This window comes from Gymnoscopelus microlampas (assembly GCF_963454915.1).
Source record: "Gymnoscopelus microlampas genome assembly, chromosome: 24".
NCBI lineage: Eukaryota > Metazoa > Chordata > Actinopteri > Myctophiformes > Myctophidae > Gymnoscopelus > Gymnoscopelus microlampas.
The window spans coordinates 36089418-36107798 of NC_139961.1; the positions used below are offsets into that span (position 1 = coordinate 36089418).

Consider the following 18381-nt stretch of genomic DNA (forward strand, 5'->3'; position numbering starts at 1 on the left):
TTTTAGAGAAATACAAAACCTCAACAAGAAGTTGGATGACCTGTCAGAAAACCTGAACAACAAGATCGATGTGCTCATGGAGAAGCTCGATGCAATGGACCATGCAGCTCCTACTAATACCAAAATACCATCAGAGTTGTCGGTATGTACTTAAACTTTTTTTCTTTTCAGGCTAAGGACCTGTTATTTGAGACGGATGAAGCAGGGACTCCCACTACATATTGTATAAAATGGTGTTGCAGATTAAACTTCATAGACTTGTTTGGCAGCACCATCATCAGTGTTTGCATTGTAGGCATTACATTTAGGTTGACTCTTTTCCTCTTGTGAAATAGCCGATCTACAAGCTCAACGGCTCACAGTCGAGCTTGTAGATCGGCTATTTTTGCAACGTTTGCCGCTTTCTTAATATTTGGCCAATTTCATATTAAAAAGGTTTTGAAAGTCATTAAACTGCCACTGATAGATATGTTTTGTGGACCAGATTGATATGATCTAGAAATATCGATCTAACCAGTCAAATTAATATAGTGATGTCTTTTTGGGCCTGTACTTCAGTCTTTCAAACATGCCTTTTGTAACTCTACTATACTTTCTCTACCAAGGCCATGTAGCTGGCTCCATATTTGCTATCTGGTGCCGGCTCCATAGGTTTCCAATCAGTAAAAATATGTCTTGGTCAACACTTTGTGATTAAATGCCAGATGACCTGTATCTGTATAAGATTATCTGTATGACCGGGATATTGTCACTAATTTACTCTGTCAGCTGTCACCCTGTCACAGATAAACCTGCCACATGTCCTATGATATCGAAGGAATACGGAACTTGTTTATGTACCAAAAGTTGTACACAAGGACACTATAAGATGAACAACATCTTATTATGATGACACCCTGATGCCTGACAGCTCATCATATGATCTGACGTCTGAGGGTCTTAAAGCCAATCATAAGGATGCACCTATGTCTGATGTCATTGAAGTCCAACTGTGTATAAATACCGTTGTTTGTTAGTACAACTTTAGTGTGTGTTTGTGCGTGCAAGTGCTTGTTGTCTTATGTGTGTGTGTGTGTGTGATTGATATTCTTGTCTGTAACTTGTACTGTCTCCTGTGTGCACACTCGGGCAACTATCTACAGATAGATCATTTTTGGACGTACCAGGTGTCTGACTCTCATTTCTTTGGGTGTTGACTGGACGGGTATTGGGGGGTCTTAGTACCAAACCATCTTTTCATCTTTCTTGGGCTCATGCCTTATTCATAGGGTCCAAATTTAACCCTATCAATGGTCCTTCGATAAACGGTTAAACATTCACCCGAAATTATAATTTTTATAATTTTCTCTCGACCGGTGTGTTTAGAATCAGCTTTCAAATTGTTCTGAGTCTGGTTTTTCTTTGTCGCCTTGTATACATACTTATGTGATGTTTCGCCCTGCATAAGTATCTATAGATATGGTTGATAAGGAAAAATAACAGTCTTTATTTTTGCATTCCTTCTGGGTGACGATTCAGCGGTGAATTCAGATTCAGTTTTTTTTTTTTTATATATATACTTTTCTTTTTTTTTTTTTTTTTGGACCCCCACCTCCCCACATAGCAAAAAAGACCTGGCAAAGTTATGGCCCGGATCATGCTGTTTGTCATGGCCCACTTGGAGCAATGGTCTATACCCCCTGCTCTGGCGCCAGATCGGTTTGCCAGAAGCTCAGACATACATGAACCGTATATGGGCCAGCTGTAAAGGGCCACACTGTGCTGACCCAGTGATGAGCCAGAACATAGCAAAAATGACCTGGCAAAGTTATGGCCCGGATCATGCTCTTTGTCATGGCCCACTCGGAGCAATGGTCTATACCCCCTGGTCTGGCGCCAGATCGGTTTGCCAGAAGCTCAGACATACATGAACCGTGCATGGGCCAGCTGTAAAGGGCCACACTGTGCTGACCCAGTGATGAGCCAGAACAGTGTTTCCACAGCTGGCCCAGACATGGGTCACCAGCACAGGGCCTGAATAGTGTTTCCACAGCTGGCTCAGACATGGTTGGCCAGCACAGGGCCAGAGCACTGTGTCCATACTTGGCCTAGGCATGGTTGGCCAGAACTAGCCCAGAACAATGTGTCCATAATTGGCCCAGATATGGGTCACCAGCATAGGGCCAGAACACTGTGCCCACAGCTGGCCCATACATTTGCCAGGACAGGGCCAGCTGTGGACATAATGTTCTGGCCCAAAGCTGTCAATCCTTAAAGGAGAGATCCTGACTACCAGCCCCCCCCCCCCCCCCCCAAATTAGACCTTTGTCACACCCCATATTAACTTCTACAGTTGACTTTTCATAGATGCTCCTGTTCTGAGATCTTGCCATACCTTCAACCCTAAAATGAGACAATTGCCATCAGCTATTGTGCCTATTTCTCTTTCTCCAAACTTATTTTTTTCTTCACAGATCATTTATTTACCACCTGCTGACATGTCAGGATCCGTTTTTGTCCCAACTGAACTGCCATTGATGCAGAATGGATCAGTAGAATAATCGGTGATTGAAGAAGGATCGCCCTGTAGAAAGCAGCAAATACTGATCCATTCTGCATCAATGGCAGGTATGAAGGGCCAAAAAAACAGATCCTAACATGTCAGTAAGTGGTAAATAGATGATCCATGAAGGAAAAAAAAAAAGAGATCGAGAATTAAGCACACACACTAGCGGAGGGCAAATGCCCCATTTTAGGGGTGAAGGTGTGGCAAGATCTCAGAACAGGAGCACCTATGAAAAAAGTCAACTGTAGAAGTTAAGATGGGGTGTGACAAAGGTCTTATTTAGGGGGGGTTGTGCTTTAGTCAGGCTCTCTCCTTTAATCAAGCCATACTAAATGCCATACACAGGCTATAATTGACTAAGATAAAATAAAAACAAGCATAAAAGTTTTCTGCTTTTTTATAGGATATATATTGTGCATTTCTCACAATAGCCAGCAGAGGGCAGCCAAAGCCCATCTATGCTCCATGAGTCCCCCGCACCAGAGTTGAGGGACAGGTACTTGGAATTAATTCAAGCACTTGTCTGTTTAAACTATTTCTATTTTTGATGAGAGGAATTATTATTCATATTATTATTATTAATAACATAGAGCGTGACCCAGTGATTTACTAGCATTGAGAAGCATTTTAAAGTATAATATTTGGTTCCAATATATTTTAGATTGTGTTGGTAGGACTGTCACGATTACACATTTAAGTTGACGATTAATTGTCGCTCAAATAATTGCGATTAATGATTTAATTGTGTGTTTGGCCTTTGAACATTGGAACATTATGAAGCTTTTCAAGGTTTCGTAATAAAAAATTACACAGGGCAGGTATGACACATAACTGAAATATACAAAGAAACATAATTCTATGTACAAAAAAAGCAGAAACAGCAGATTTACGAGCTTACAACGCGTCACAAAGTGACGCGTTGTAAGCTTGTAGATCTGCTGTTTCTGTTTGTTTTTTTATATTTGAAAATGTGTGGGAAAAAAAATCGAAATGGAAACGATTAAATGACGATTATGCAAAAATAATTGTGATTATTTGTTGGGTAATGTAAACTTTAAGGTAATGAATATGTCATTTTATAGAAATGGACTCAAAACCAGATGTTTTTGTATCAACGCAGTATCTTCACCGTCTGTCCTCGGCTCAGTTTAATCCATAGAACAATCATTTAATTTGAACCTCGATGCTCCAACGTTTTGATCAAATGAAGACACACAACAAGCAAAGAGAGCAGACGTTATCATTTGCATTTTTTTATTTTTATTATTAAAACAAAAAAAATAAACATGTTAAGTGTCTTGTGAAGCCTGAAAAGGGGGGGGGGGGGGGGGGGGTGGGGGTAATCACTGAACATTTATAGAAGCAATGAATGAAAACAAGACAGGATCGGCAAAAAGCATCCTATGTTTCTTCAGCTGTTTTTTTTTTTTTTTTTTTTTTTAATGTTATATTGCCCTCTTATATAAATATAATTCTATGTGTAAATACTTTACTCTTTCTGTAGATTTTAGCAGAGATGAGAGGAGGATCCTGGGGCCAATAAAGCAGGGATTCCACAGGGCCCTGGTAGATGATTGTAGATAAAGCAACTTTTTTCAACAAGACAAAGCCACTAACTTCCACCAACAGTCCTGATGATTAGAGGAGCAGGATTTACACCATCAGTATCACAGTTGGACCAGAACATTGGGTAGAGTGTCTGCTCAAATATGCCGCCTGTAAAACACTGGAGAAGAGCCTTGTTATCAACATCATAAAAAGAAACCTGGCCTCCTTTGTAATCCACAAACACCCCAATCGTCTGTGGCTCCATGCTCAGGGAGAGAGGGGTTGTTGTTTGTGTAATACAGGTATATTGGGTGTGGTTCCACTCTTCGTTTGTGTGGCATGAGTAGTTTCCTTCCTTTTCCAGCTGCAGCACGCAGTATACCGGATGATGCCTGTCACGTTTGAAGGACTCCTCAATCACTCCTAACTTCCACTCTGTGTTTCCTCTAACCTCAACCTCATAATAGATCTTAGATGAGTTGAAGCCCTTTTTGCTCAAGACACAGCGTTCCCCAAATGGGTTATCGGTCCTGGATGTTACCCTTCTGGCCCATACTCGTTTTCCATCTTCAGAGAGGATGAGACCAGACTTTGCTGTAGCAGGGTCAAGGGTCACGTCTAGTGCAAAGCGTTGTTTAGCACTCTTCAGCTTGGCTTTAGGAATCACCTCCATTTTGTCATGTAGCATCTCTTCCAGCTGAGCGACCACTGTCCACACGGTCTTCAGACTCTGAAAACCTTGGGTCTTGACCTTATTCAAATCAAGGACTTGTGGAATACTGGAAATTGACAGGAATGTCTGAAGGAGGTGGTGGTGGTCCTCAGTGTGTGAAGACAGCTCCAGCTCGGTACTTTTCCTCTGAAGCACAGTGATGTCCCGCTCCAGCTGTTTGATGAAGCTTTGAGCTTTCTCCTCAGCTGTTCTCCGCCTCTCCTCTATCTCCTCAATGAGCATAACCTGGTTGCTTTGAACAGCTGCCACCAGAGCACTGAACACCTTGATGGCGTCTCCTTTGTCTTTTGCCGCTTCTGCATTGTTCTCATCTAAGAACTGTTTGAGTTGATAAACTCTGCTCTGTCGTTGCTTTATCATCTGCTGTGCATCAGACCTGATTTTGTCAATTTTAGCTTGCTTCGTTTTGTACTCTTCCTCTAGTAGGACGGTGTCATGAGCCTTATGTTCCGTCTTCAGACATGTGACACAAATGCATTCCTGGTCGTTTCTGCAGAAGATCTCCAGCAGCTTGCCGTGGTTCTTACACATCCTCGCCTCCAGGTTCACCACAGGGTCAATCAGTTTGTGCTTCTTGCAGGTTGCAACTCTGCGATGAGGCTCCAGGTGGGGTTCACAGAACGAGGCTTGACAGACCAGGCAGGACTTCAGGGCCGTGCACTTAGCAGCATCAGGGCAGATGTCACAGGGTACCTCCCCTGGACTGACTTTGCGTTTCTGGGATCTCCCACTGACGGAAGGTTTTCTCTCCGGTGATCTCTTGTACAGGGCAGCCATCGAAGAGATCATAGTATTGACCCAGAGATCTGGTCTCCGACCATAAGGGTTTTTACACAAGGGACAGTCACAGGTGACATTGCTGTCCCAGCATTTAGTGATACAGACTTTGCAGAAGGTGTGTCCACATGGAATAGTTACAGGCTCAGTAAAAACATCCGAACAGATTGAACAGAGGACGTGTTCTTCAGGCATCATGACACCACTGACCGAGGCCATAGCTGCAGGAGAGGAGAGGTGGACAGTTAGGGAGGTGTAAGGAGACAGTCACTTTATATTATGCCACAGCCGCAAGCAACTCTTACATCCTATTTTTAATATCTGGAATCTAGAGTTGCAATAGCAATACATCCAAACAGAAAAGTCCTATCTGATTATCGAAAACGAGCGCTTCCAAACTCCAACACTTAGAAAAATAATCACCTGCACAGAATTTATTGACAGAAAGTAGCTCATATATGATGGATTTTTATGAAACAAAGAGGACAATCCAAGCTTTCCATACAGCTGCAACGTTGGTGAGTTCAACGTCATTTAATACAATCAGATCGGACTTCTCGGTTTGGATGTATGAGCTGTCAAGGGTTGGTATTGCAACTCTAGATTCCAGATGGTAAAAATAGTATCTAAAGAGTTGCTTATGGCCACATACTCTAGCCTGGCATTGCCAGATTGATCACGTGGGATCACAAACATTCACATGTTCAGTCTGGCAATGCCAGGCTATGTATCTCTTACTCCATATTCTCTTTTGATATCTTTGCATGGATCAAATTATGATTAGTTGCAACATTTTGAAAAGGTTTTTCATAAAAGGGAAAAGTGTTAGTGTGAGTGCATGGACACAGGAACAGACATAGTTACACATTTGCCATCCAATGGCATTGCTAGAATAAATCCTAAACCTAATCCACTGATTATGTGGTCAGAAAAAGGGGGATCTGATATTCATTTTCAAATAGCTAAAAGTGAGGGGCCTACAGTGCTAAGAAATTACTTTACCTCTGAGCTACTTGTAATCTGTCCCCCCCCCCTAAATAAACCATGATCAAGTTTCCATAGCTGATTGAAGACTAAATGTAAAATGTCAACAAAATACATGTTATTTTCAATAAGTCACATCATTCTACGAATCATCTAGACATTTACAGTATAATGTTAGTATAGCTAACCAGCATAAAGTTAAGTTTGTGGATACAATTACATTGACTGAACTCACCAGCAGTGGATGGTATCTCTGCTAAGTCTTGTTTATGTATGAAACTCGTAGTTATGATGTTTCAACAGAGCTAGTAGGTATATCTGCAGAAGAGACTTACTTTAGTTTCTTTTGAAAAGATGGCACTGCATTGGGCCACCTCTTCCTTCCTTCAAAGGTGTTACCAATTATACTAATTAACAGGGGTGTAAAGTATCTAAGTACATGTACTCAAGTACAATTTTGAGGTATTTGCACTTTACTGGAGTATTTCTTATTTCCAATACTTGTATTCCTTTTATGCTTAGAATAGAAGGTTGAAAACTGTAGTTTCATGCCATATTTAGCCGCGGACCCCCATCTGAAAATGTATTGTGCCAGGACCCCCATAAGCAAAGATTTGAGTGAAAAATTATCGCTTTAAAAATATGTATATACAAAGATTTGCACACATTTTCAAGATTTTTTTCAAAAATAGCAGATCTACAAGCTCTATGAGCTTGTAGATCTGCTATTTTTGAATAAGTGGTTAAAATGATTGTGTTAACTAATTTCGCTGGGGACCCCAAGGACCACTGGTGGTCCCCGGACCACTGGTTGAGAACCACTGGCTTAGAGTCTGTGCTACTGTAGTAGACTTTGGTCCACTGTTTTCTCATTATCTCCTTTTCTCTTCTATTTTCAAATAGCCTGTTTATAAAACAGGGCTAAAGTGGTTAATGTATGTTTTATGATATTAATGTATATCTGCAAAGTAACTAGTAACTTAAAGTTTCCAAATAACTGTAGTGGAGTAAAAGTACAATATTTGCCTCTTGAGATGCAGTGGAGTAGCCTGGATGTAAAAGCACTGAAAATTGGAAATACTCCAGTAAAGTAAAAGTACCTCAAAATTGTACTTAAGTAGCCTACAGCACTTGAGTAAATGTACTTAGTTGCTTTACACAACTGGTCAAGAGTGGAGATACATATATCTATTTTATGAAATCCATCATGTATTTCAGCATCGTTGTGCATTTCTCACAATAACCAGCAGAGGGCAGCCAAAGCCCATCTATGCTCCATGAGTCCCCCGCACCAGAGTTGAGGGACAGGTACTTGGAATTCAAGCACTTGTCTGTTTAAACTATTTATATTTTTGATGATAGGAATTATTATTCATATTATTATTATTATTATTATTATTATTATTATTATTATTATTATTATTATTTTTTATTTTTTTTATCGACAATGAAAAATAAAATGAAGTTCCTTTTTAAGTAAATGGATATGAATTATTATTAAAAACTGAGCAAATTGTACCAGGATTCATATTAATGTGTAAATCTTTGTTGGAGTTCCAGAGGAGCACAGGAGGCGTAAGATGTTAAAATGCACACCTTACCTCTGTTGTGACCCCTCTGAAATCCACTGACCTCTGATCCCAATACGGTCTTAGGTCACCCAAAAAAATCTTTACATCAGTAATTTGGATCTGAATGGATCTCGGCTGCCTTCGGGGTACCGGTGATGCTATGAGGCATAAGAGCAGAGTAGACATGGAAAAGGTGTTATAGCAAATACTATAGGGTGGAATTTTAACATGAGGTCAAAAATGATGGTTGATCAAAGAAACAAAAGGTGGGATTCCGTTTATGCCAGAAACAATTTCCCCGTCGCCATAAATAGAATCCCCTCAGCTACCAAAACAAAATAAATACTAAACTATCCGCTAACGAGAAAGAAAAACATGAAACAGGTTTAACTTAAGACCAGACCATCAGAAACTGAACTAATGAATGTCAACTAATCAAATGGAATTAATACGCTGGGGTGCTCTGGGTGTCGTGGAGATGCAGGTGCCAAGTCCTAGTCACACATTAGGCACAGCAGAGAAGGAGAGGACAGCCGGCGCACTCCCAGCGTCATAGGGGTCATAGGTGGGTGTCTAGCCAATACCAGGGCCCCAAAACCAGCAGGGAGGAGAGACAGTAAACACAAACAAAGCAACATTAGTGAACAAAATCAACAGTGGTATGGGGTGTGCAGTGGTATGGGGTGTGCGAGCACATAATCATCAAGGACTAATTCCTTTTAAGTGTTTTTAAAAGTTACAATAGAATATAAAGTTAATTTTCTGTTAACAATTGAAAGTGGGACCCATATGAATGGGAACAAGACAACCAATGTGAGAGATTACTACTAAATGGGTTAACAATCTGAATCGTCTTTAATATAAATGTAACAGGTATGTATATGGACACATATGAACCTCTAATTTGAATTTCATGAAGTGAGTGGGCTAGGGTAGATGATTCCTGTCGCTAGTGGTGAAGGCCCAGCAGTGTAACCCGGGTGTGTTATATTACCTTGATTTAGTCGGCTTGGCCCGTGATCGTGGCGTTGTGAATTGGGTGTTACCTGTTGTTCTGGAGTGGTCACAGCCTGTGTGACAATAACTTTCAGGTCTGGCTCGGCCATGTATGAAGTAACTGTAGCTATGAGATTCCCCATGATGTGAAGTTGAACTGATAATAATACAAAATACTGTATTATACTATATTGAAACAGGAATGAAATCAAAATGTTAAAGTTTTTAAATGGAAAACAATTGAATGGTGTATCTGGATTATATGATACTATACTAATTCCCCTCTGATTGGCACATACTGAATGTATCTGTGTGTGTCAAGGTTTAAATGATCTACAAAATTAAAGTAACAGCAACTCTAAGGGAAAAATAATACAAATGTCCGATAAGTACGGGTAATGATAAAGTTAATGCAGTGTAAACTATCCCTCCTTTTTGATTTGACACAATGCAACAGAGTGTCAATCAATCACCCAAAGTAGTAAAGTGAAGTGCAGCGGGGAGAATAATCTCGGCGGGGGGGAAAAAAATAGGCCACAGAGGCTGCAGTTTACTCCAAGGTCAATTTGATAAGACCCGGGTGATGGGTGTAGTTGGATGGAGAGAGAGAGAGAGTTTATATGCACAGAACAGCTGTAATGGCACAATGTAACTCACAATTCAAGGCATAGGCCTACACACTAAAAAATAAAATGTACTCGTAGAGTAAATAACAGTAATCAATCAAAAACATAAGCTGTCAACGCAGGACCCTATACCGGAGTGTCCGCTTTGGAACCTTATGCTGTAATTGAAATTAAGATAGCCTGGCATCTATCGTGGGAACCCGCAATTTCGCTGTGTTCCATATATCAAATATAAGTGTGCAGACCCTCGCACGTCAAACAAAGCCCTCTCAAGTTGAGTATAGGGAGGTGTAGGAGGTGAGGGACACAAATATATTAATATATCATGTATAACCAGCAGCGCTACCGGTGTATACGGCCAGAATTAAAGGCTAATGGTGTGAACGTATTATACAAACACCCCTGTTCAAACACCAAGACCTCGGAGCAAAAACCCACAGGGTGAGCCACGGGGAAATGATGAAACAAATATATTTGTATAAATAAAGTATGGGTCCAGTATATGCGTGCAGGCCACACGGCAGACCAAGCCCCCACAGTTGGGGCCGAGTATGCGGTGGTGGCATGAACATATACAGAGCGGAGCATACTCTCTGTGTGCAGCACACCAAAAGCAATCAAGTACTAACTAAAACAACAAAAACAAAGACAAACAAAACATATAACAAGTACTATACTATAGCCTCCCGTGTGAGCAATACAGAACTTTCACATACCCAAAGTGTCTGGTTTCAGGGTGGCTGGTAAGAACCGTCTCACCTTGTGTAGAGAACAGATCGGCCCTCTGGAGTGTCGACTGGAGCAAGGAGGTGGGGGTCCAAAAAAAAAAAAAAAAAGAAAAGTATATATATAAAAAAAAAAAAACTGAATCTGAATTCACCGCTGAATCGTCACCCAGAAGGAATGCAAAAATAAAGACTGTTATTTTTCCTTATCAACCATATCTATAGATACTTATGCAGGGCGAAACATCACATAAGTATGTATACAAGGCGACAAAGAAAAACCAGACTCAGAACAATTTGAAAGCTGATTCTAAACACACCGGTCGAGAGAAAATTATAAAAATTATAATTTCGGGTGAATGTTTAACCGTTTATCGAAGGACCATTGATAGGGTTAAATTTGGACCCTATGAATAAGGCATGAGCCCAAGAAAGATGAAAAGATGGTTTGGTACTAAGACCCCCCAATACCCGTCCAGTCAACACCCAAAGAAATGAGAGTCAGACACCTGGTACGTCCAAAAATGATCTATCTGTAGATAGTTGCCCGAGTGTGCACACAGGAGACAGTACAAGTTACAGACAAGAATATCAATCACACACACACACACACATAAGACAACAAGCACTTGCACGCACAAACACACACTAAAGTTGTACTAACAAACAACGGTATTTATACACAGTTGGACTTCAATGACATCAGACATAGGTGCATCCTTATGATTGGCTTTAAGACCCTCAGACGTCAGATCATATGATGAGCTGTCAGGCATCAGGGTGTCATCATAATAAGATGTTGTTCATCTTATAGTGTCCTTGTGTACAACTTTTGGTACATAAACAAGTTCCGTATTCCTTCGATATCATAGGACATGTGGCAGGTTTATCTGTGACAGGGTGACAGCTGACAGAGTAAATTAGTGACAATATCCCGGTCATACAGATAATCTTATACAGATACAGGTCATCTGGCATTTAATCACAAAGTGTTGACCAAGACATATTTTTACTGATTGGAAACCTATGGAGCCGGCACCAGATAGCAAATATGGAGCCAGCTACATGGCCTTGGTAGAGAAAGTATAGTAGAGTTACAAAAGGCATGTTTGAAAGACTGAAGTACAGGCCCAAAAAGACATCACTATATTAATTTGACTGGTTAGATCGATATTTCTAGATCATATCAATCTGGTCCACAAAACATATCTATCAGTGGCAGTTTAATGACTTTCAAAACCTTTTTAATATGAAATTGGCCAAATATTAAGAAAGCGGCAAACGTTGCAAAAATAGCCGATCTACAAGCTCGACTGTGAGCCGTTGAGCTTGTAGATCGGCTATTTCACAAGAGGAAAAGAGTCAACCTAAATGTAATGCCTACAATGCAAACACTGATGATGGTGCTGCCAAACAAGTCTATGAAGTTTAATCTGCAACACCATTTTATACAATATGTAGTGGGAGTCCCTGCTTCATCCGTCTCAAATAACAGGTCCTTAGCCTGAAAAGAAAAAAAGTTTAAGTACATACCGACAACTCTGATGGTATTTTGGTATTAGTAGGAGCTGCATGGTCCATTGCATCGAGCTTCTCCATGAGCACATCGATCTTGTTGTTCAGGTTTTCTGACAGGTCATCCAACTTCTTGTTGAGGTTTTGTATTTCTCTAAAAATGTGAGGGAAAAAAATAGAGTTAGGATTCAACACTGATATAGGCTTGTTCACAGATGAACAAACAAGATCAGCATATAGTCGCAAGACAAGACAGGCAACACCTATATAATGCATTGCTTCAAAATGAATGTACACAAGAAATGAATCACAACCGGTCATGTCAAAATAAGTGTTAAATAGCTCTATATTCTGATAGTACTCATTGCTATAGAGTGTTTGTTCAGTTAAAGGATTCTCCCAAGTCTCTCCAGCTCTTTATTAAACCGAACATGCATTTTCAGTGCCATCTCCTGATTAGCTTAAAATGTGTCACCTACCTAAAAATGTACTATATTCTGTTTACTAAAGAGCTGGAGAGACCCCTGTGACCGAACAAACACTCTGTAGCAATGATTACTATCAGAATATTGTACTTTCATACCCTAGGTGGGGTTGGCAAAAGGGCCTTTCTGTGTGGAGTTTGCATGTTCTCCCCGTGTCTCCTAGGGTAGGTACCCTCACAAAAACATGCAGTAATCCTGGTCACTATACTGCCTCCCCCTGGCCAGCCGGGGCGCCTGATGGAGGGGAAAGGAACTGGTTGGAATAACGTGTTCCTTCCACGCACTACGTCCAACCAGGGAAACTCTCCCCTGTCAGGTGATAAAGAAGGTCAGTTGGCTCTCATGCATTGAAGGAGGCATGAGCTCGGCCCTGGCCTCCCTAGGTTGGCAGAGGGAAGGTAGTGCCCAGGATTACATACTGTAGACAATTGGCACTGGGTGTAAAAAATAAGGGTTACAAAATCGTGGGATAAAAATTTAAATAAAAAAATAATAATATTGTACTTTAACCTTTTTAACCAAAAAAAATAAAATAATAATAATAATAATAATAATAATAATAATAATAATAATAATAATAATAATAATAATATGAATAATATGAATAATATGAATAATATGAATAATAATTCCTATCATCAAAAATATAAATAGTTTAAACAGACAAGTGCTTGAATTCCAAGTACCTGTCCCTCAACTCTGGTGCGGGGGACTCATGGAGCATAGATGGGCTTTGGCTGCCCTCTGCTGGTTATTGTGAGAAATGCACAACGATGCTGAAATACATGATGGATTTCATAAAATAGATATATGTATCTCCACTCTTGACCAGTTGTGTAAAGCAACTAAGTACATTTACTCAAGTGCTGTAGGCTACTTAAGTACAATTTTGAGGTACTTTTACTTTACTGGAGTATTTCCAATTTTCAGTGCTTTTACATCCAGGCTACTCCACTGCATCTCAAGAGGCAAATATTGTACTTTTACTCCACTACAGTTATTTGGAAACTTTAAGTTACTAGTTACTTTGCAGATATACATTAATATCATAAAACATACATTAACCACTTTAGCCCTGTTTTATAAACAGGCTATTTGAAAATAGAAGAGAAAAGGAGATAATGAGAAAACAGTGGACCAAAGTCTACTACAGTAGCACAGACTCTAAGCCAGTGGTTCTCAACCAGTGGTCCGGGGACCACCAGTGGTCCTTGGGGTCCCCAGCGAAATTAGTTAACACAATCATTTTAACCACTTATTCAAAAATAGCAGATCTACAAGCTCATAGAGCTTGTAGATCTGCTATTTTTGAAAAAAATCTTGAAAATGTGTGCAAATCTTTGTATATACATATTTTTAAAGCGATAATTTTTCACTCAAATCTTTGCTTATGGGGGTCCTGGCACAATACATTTTCAGATGGGGGTCCGCGGCTAAATATGGCATGAAACTACAGTTTTCAACCTTCTATTCTAAGCATAAAAGGAATACAAGTATTGGAAATAAGAAATACTCCAGTAAAGTGCAAATACCTCAAAATTGTACTTGAGTACATGTACTTAGATACTTTACACCCCTGTTAATTAGTATAATTGGTAACACCTTTGAAGGAAGGAAGAGGTGGCCCAATGCAGTGCCATCTTTTCAAAAGAAACTAAAGTAAGTCTCTTCTGCAGATATACCTACTAGCTCTGTTGAAACATCATAACTACGAGTTTCATACATAAACAAGACTTAGCAGAGATACCATCCACTGCTGGTGAGTTCAGTCAATGTAATTGTATCCACAAACTTAACTTTATGCTGGTTAGCTATACTAACATTATACTGTAAATGTCTAGATGATTCGTAGAATGATGTGACTTATTGAAAATAACATGTATTTTGTTGACATTTTACATTTAGTCTTCAATCAGCTATGGAAACTTGATCATGGTTTATTTAGGGGGGGGGGACAGATTACAAGTAGCTCAGAGGTAAAGTAATTTCTTAGCACTGTAGGCCCCTCACTTTTAGCTATTTGAAAATGAATATCAGATCCCCCTTTTTCTGACCACATAATCAGTGGATTAGGTTTAGGATTTATTCTAGCAATGCCATTGGATGGCAAATGTGTAACTATGTCTGTTCCTGTGTCCATGCACTCACACTAACACTTTTCCCTTTTATGAAAAACCTTTTCAAAATGTTGCAACTAATCATAATTTGATCCATGCAAAGATATCAAAAGAGAATATGGAGTAAGAGATACATAGCCTGGCATTGCCAGACTGAACATGTGAATGTTTGTGATCCCACGTGATCAATCTGGCAATGCCAGGCTAGAGTATGTGGCCATAAGCAACTCTTTAGATACTATTTTTACCATCTGGAATCTAGAGTTGCAATACCAACCCTTGACAGCTCATACATCCAAACCGAGAAGTCCGATCTGATTGTATTAAATGACGTTGAACTCACCAACGTTGCAGCTGTATGGAAAGCTTGGATTGTCCTCTTTGTTTCATAAAAATCCATCATATATGAGCTACTTTCTGTCAATAAATTCTGTGCAGGTGATTATTTTTCTAAGTGTTGGAGTTTGGAAGCGCTCGTTTTCGATAATCAGATAGGACTTTTCTGTTTGGATGTATTGCTATTGCAACTCTAGATTCCAGATATTAAAAATAGGATGTAAGAGTTGCTTGCGGCTGTGGCATAATATAAAGTGACTGTCTCCTTACACCTCCCTAACTGTCCACCTCTCCTCTCCTGCAGCTATGGCCTCGGTCAGTGGTGTCATGATGCCTGAAGAACACGTCCTCTGTTCAATCTGTTCGGATGTTTTTACTGAGCCTGTAACTATTCCATGTGGACACACCTTCTGCAAAGTCTGTATCACTAAATGCTGGGACAGCAATGTCACCTGTGACTGTCCCTTGTGTAAAAACCCTTATGGTCGGAGACCAGATCTCTGGGTCAATACTATGATCTCTTCGATGGCTGCCCTGTACAAGAGATCACCGGAGAGAAAACCTTCCGTCAGTGGGAGATCCCAGAAACGCAAAGTCAGTCCAGGGGAGGTACCCTGTGACATCTGCCCTGATGCTGCTAAGTGCACGGCCCTGAAGTCCTGCCTGGTCTGTCAAGCCTCGTTCTGTGAACCCCACCTGGAGCCTCATCGCAGAGTTGCAACCTGCAAGAAGCACAAACTGATTGACCCTGTGGTGAACCTGGAGGCGAGGATGTGTAAGAACCACGGCAAGCTGCTGGAGATCTTCTGCAGAAACGACCAGGAATGCATTTGTGTCACATGTCTGAAGACGGAACATAAGGCTCATGACACCGTCCTACTAGAGGAAGAGTACAAAACGAAGCAAGCTAAAATTGACAAAATCAGGTCTGATGCACAGCAGATGATAAAGCAACGACAGAGCAGAGTTTATCAACTCAAACAGTTCTTAGATGAGAACAATGCAGAAGCGGCAAAAGACAAAGGAGACGCCATCAAGGTGTTCAGTGCTCTGGTGGCAGCTGTTCAAAGCAACCAGGTTATGCTCATTGAGGAGATAGAGGAGAGGCGGAGAACAGCTGAGGAGAAAGCTCAAAGCTTCATCAAACAGCTGGAGCGGGACATCACTGTGCTTCAGAGGAAAAGTACCGAGCTGGAGCTGTCTTCACACACTGAGGACCACCACCACCTCCTTCAGACATTCCTGTCAATTTCCAGTATTCCACAAGTCCTTGATTTGAATAAGGTCAAGACCCAAGGTTTTCAGAGTCTGAAGACCGTGTGGACAGCGGTCGCTCAGCTGGAAGAGATGCTACATGACAAAATGGAGGTGATTCCTAAAGCCAAGCTGAAGAGTGCTAAACAACGCTTTGCACTAGACGTGACCCTTGACCCTGCTACAGCAAAGTCTGGTCTCATCCTCTCTGAAGATGGAAAACGAGTATGGGCCAGAAGGGTAACATCCAGGACCGATAACCCATTTGGGGAACGCTGTGTCTTGAGCAAAAAGGGCTTCAACTCATCTAAGATCTATTATGAGGTTGAGGTTAGAGGAAACACAGAGTGGAAGTTAGGAGTGATTGAGGAGTCCTTCAAACGTGACAGGCATCATCCGGTATACTGCGTGCTGCAGCTGGAAAAGGAAGGAAACTACTCATGCCACACAAACGAAGAGTGGAACCACACCCAATATACCTGTATTACACAAACAACAACCCCTCTCTCCCTGAGCATGGAGCCACAGACGATTGGGGTGTTTGTGGATTACAAAGGAGGCCAGGTTTCTTTTTATGATGTTGATAACAAGGCTCTTCTCCAGTGTTTTACAGGCGGCATATTTGAGCAGACACTCTACCCAATGTTCTGGTCCAACTGTGATACTGATGGTGTAAATCCTGCTCCTCTAATCATCAGGACTGTTGGTGGAAGTTAGTGGCTTTGTCTTGTTGAAAAAAGTTGCTTTATCTACAATCATCTACCAGGGCCCTGTGGAATCCCTGCTTTATTGGCCCCAGGATCCTCCTCTCATCTCTGCTAAAATCTACAGAAAGAGTAAAGTATTTACACATAGAATTATATTTATATAAGAGGGCAATATAACATTAAAAAAAAAAAACAGCTGAAGAAACATAGGATGCTTTTTGCCGATCCTGTCTTGTTTTCATTCATTGCTTCTATAAATGTTCAGTGATTACCCCCACCCCCCCCCCCCCCCTTTTCAGGCTTCACAAGACACTTAACATGTTTATTTTTTTTGTTTTAATAATAAAAATAAAAAGATGCAAATGATAACGTCTGCTCTCTTTGCTTGTTGTGTGTCTTCATTTGATCAAAACGTTGGAGCATCGAGGTTCAAATTAAATGATTGTTCTATGGATTAAACTGAGCCGAGGACAGACGGTGAAGATACTGCGTTGATACAAAAACATCTGGTTTTGAGTCCATTTCTATAAAATGACATATTCATTACCTTAAAGTTTACATTACCCAACAAATAATCACAATTATTTTTGCATAATCGTCATTTAATCGTTTCCATTTCGATTTTTTTTCCCACACATTTTCAAATATAAAAAAACAAACAGAAACAGCAGATCTACAAGCTTACAACGCGTCACTTTGTGACGCGTTGTAAGCTTGTAAATCTGCTGTTTCTGCTTTTTTTGTACATAGAATTATGTTTCTTTGTATATTTCAGTTATGTGTCATATCTGCCCTGTGCAATTTTTTATTACGAAACCTTGAAAAGCTTCATAATGTTCCAATGTTCAAAGGCCAAACACACAATTAAATCATTAATCGCAATTATTTGAGCGACAATTAATCGTCAACTTAAATGTGTAATCGTGACAGTCCTACCAACACAATCTAAAATATATTGGAACCAAATATTATACTTTAAAATGCTTCTCAATGCTAGTAAATCACTGGGTCACGCTCTATGTTATTAATAATAATAATATGAATAATAATTCCTCTCATCAAAAATAGAAATAGTTTAAACAGACAAGTGCTTGAATTAATTCCAAGTACCTGTCCCTCAACTCTGGTGCGGGGGACTCATGGAGCATAGATGGGCTTTGGCTGCCCTCTGCTGGCTATTGTGAGAAATGCACAATATATATCCTATAAAAAAGCAGAAAACTTTTATGCTTGTTTTTATTTTATCTTAGTCAATTATAGCCTGTGTATGGCATTTAGTATGGCTTGATTAAAGGAGAGAGCCTGACTAAAGCACAACCCCCCCTAAATAAGACCTTTGTCACACCCCATCTTAACTTCTACAGTTGACTTTTTTCATAGGTGCTCCTGTTCTGAGATCTTGCCACACCTTCACCCCTAAAATGGGGCATTTGCCCTCCGCTAGTGTGTGTGCTTAATTCTC

At 40.3% G+C, this 18381-nt stretch overlaps 1 protein-coding gene across 1 annotated transcript; it reads left to right on the plus strand.

Annotated features, from left to right (window-relative positions):
- Positions 1-15264: 15264 nt before the first annotated feature.
- Positions 15265-16929, plus strand: LOC311040675 (E3 ubiquitin-protein ligase TRIM39-like; the record flags this gene model as incomplete). Its single annotated transcript, XM_084051005.1, has 1 exon — positions 15265-16929. The coding sequence occupies one exon, from the start codon at positions 15265-15267 to the stop codon at positions 16927-16929; it is 1665 nt and encodes a 554-aa protein (XP_083907131.1).
- Positions 16930-18381: the final 1452 nt, after the last annotated feature.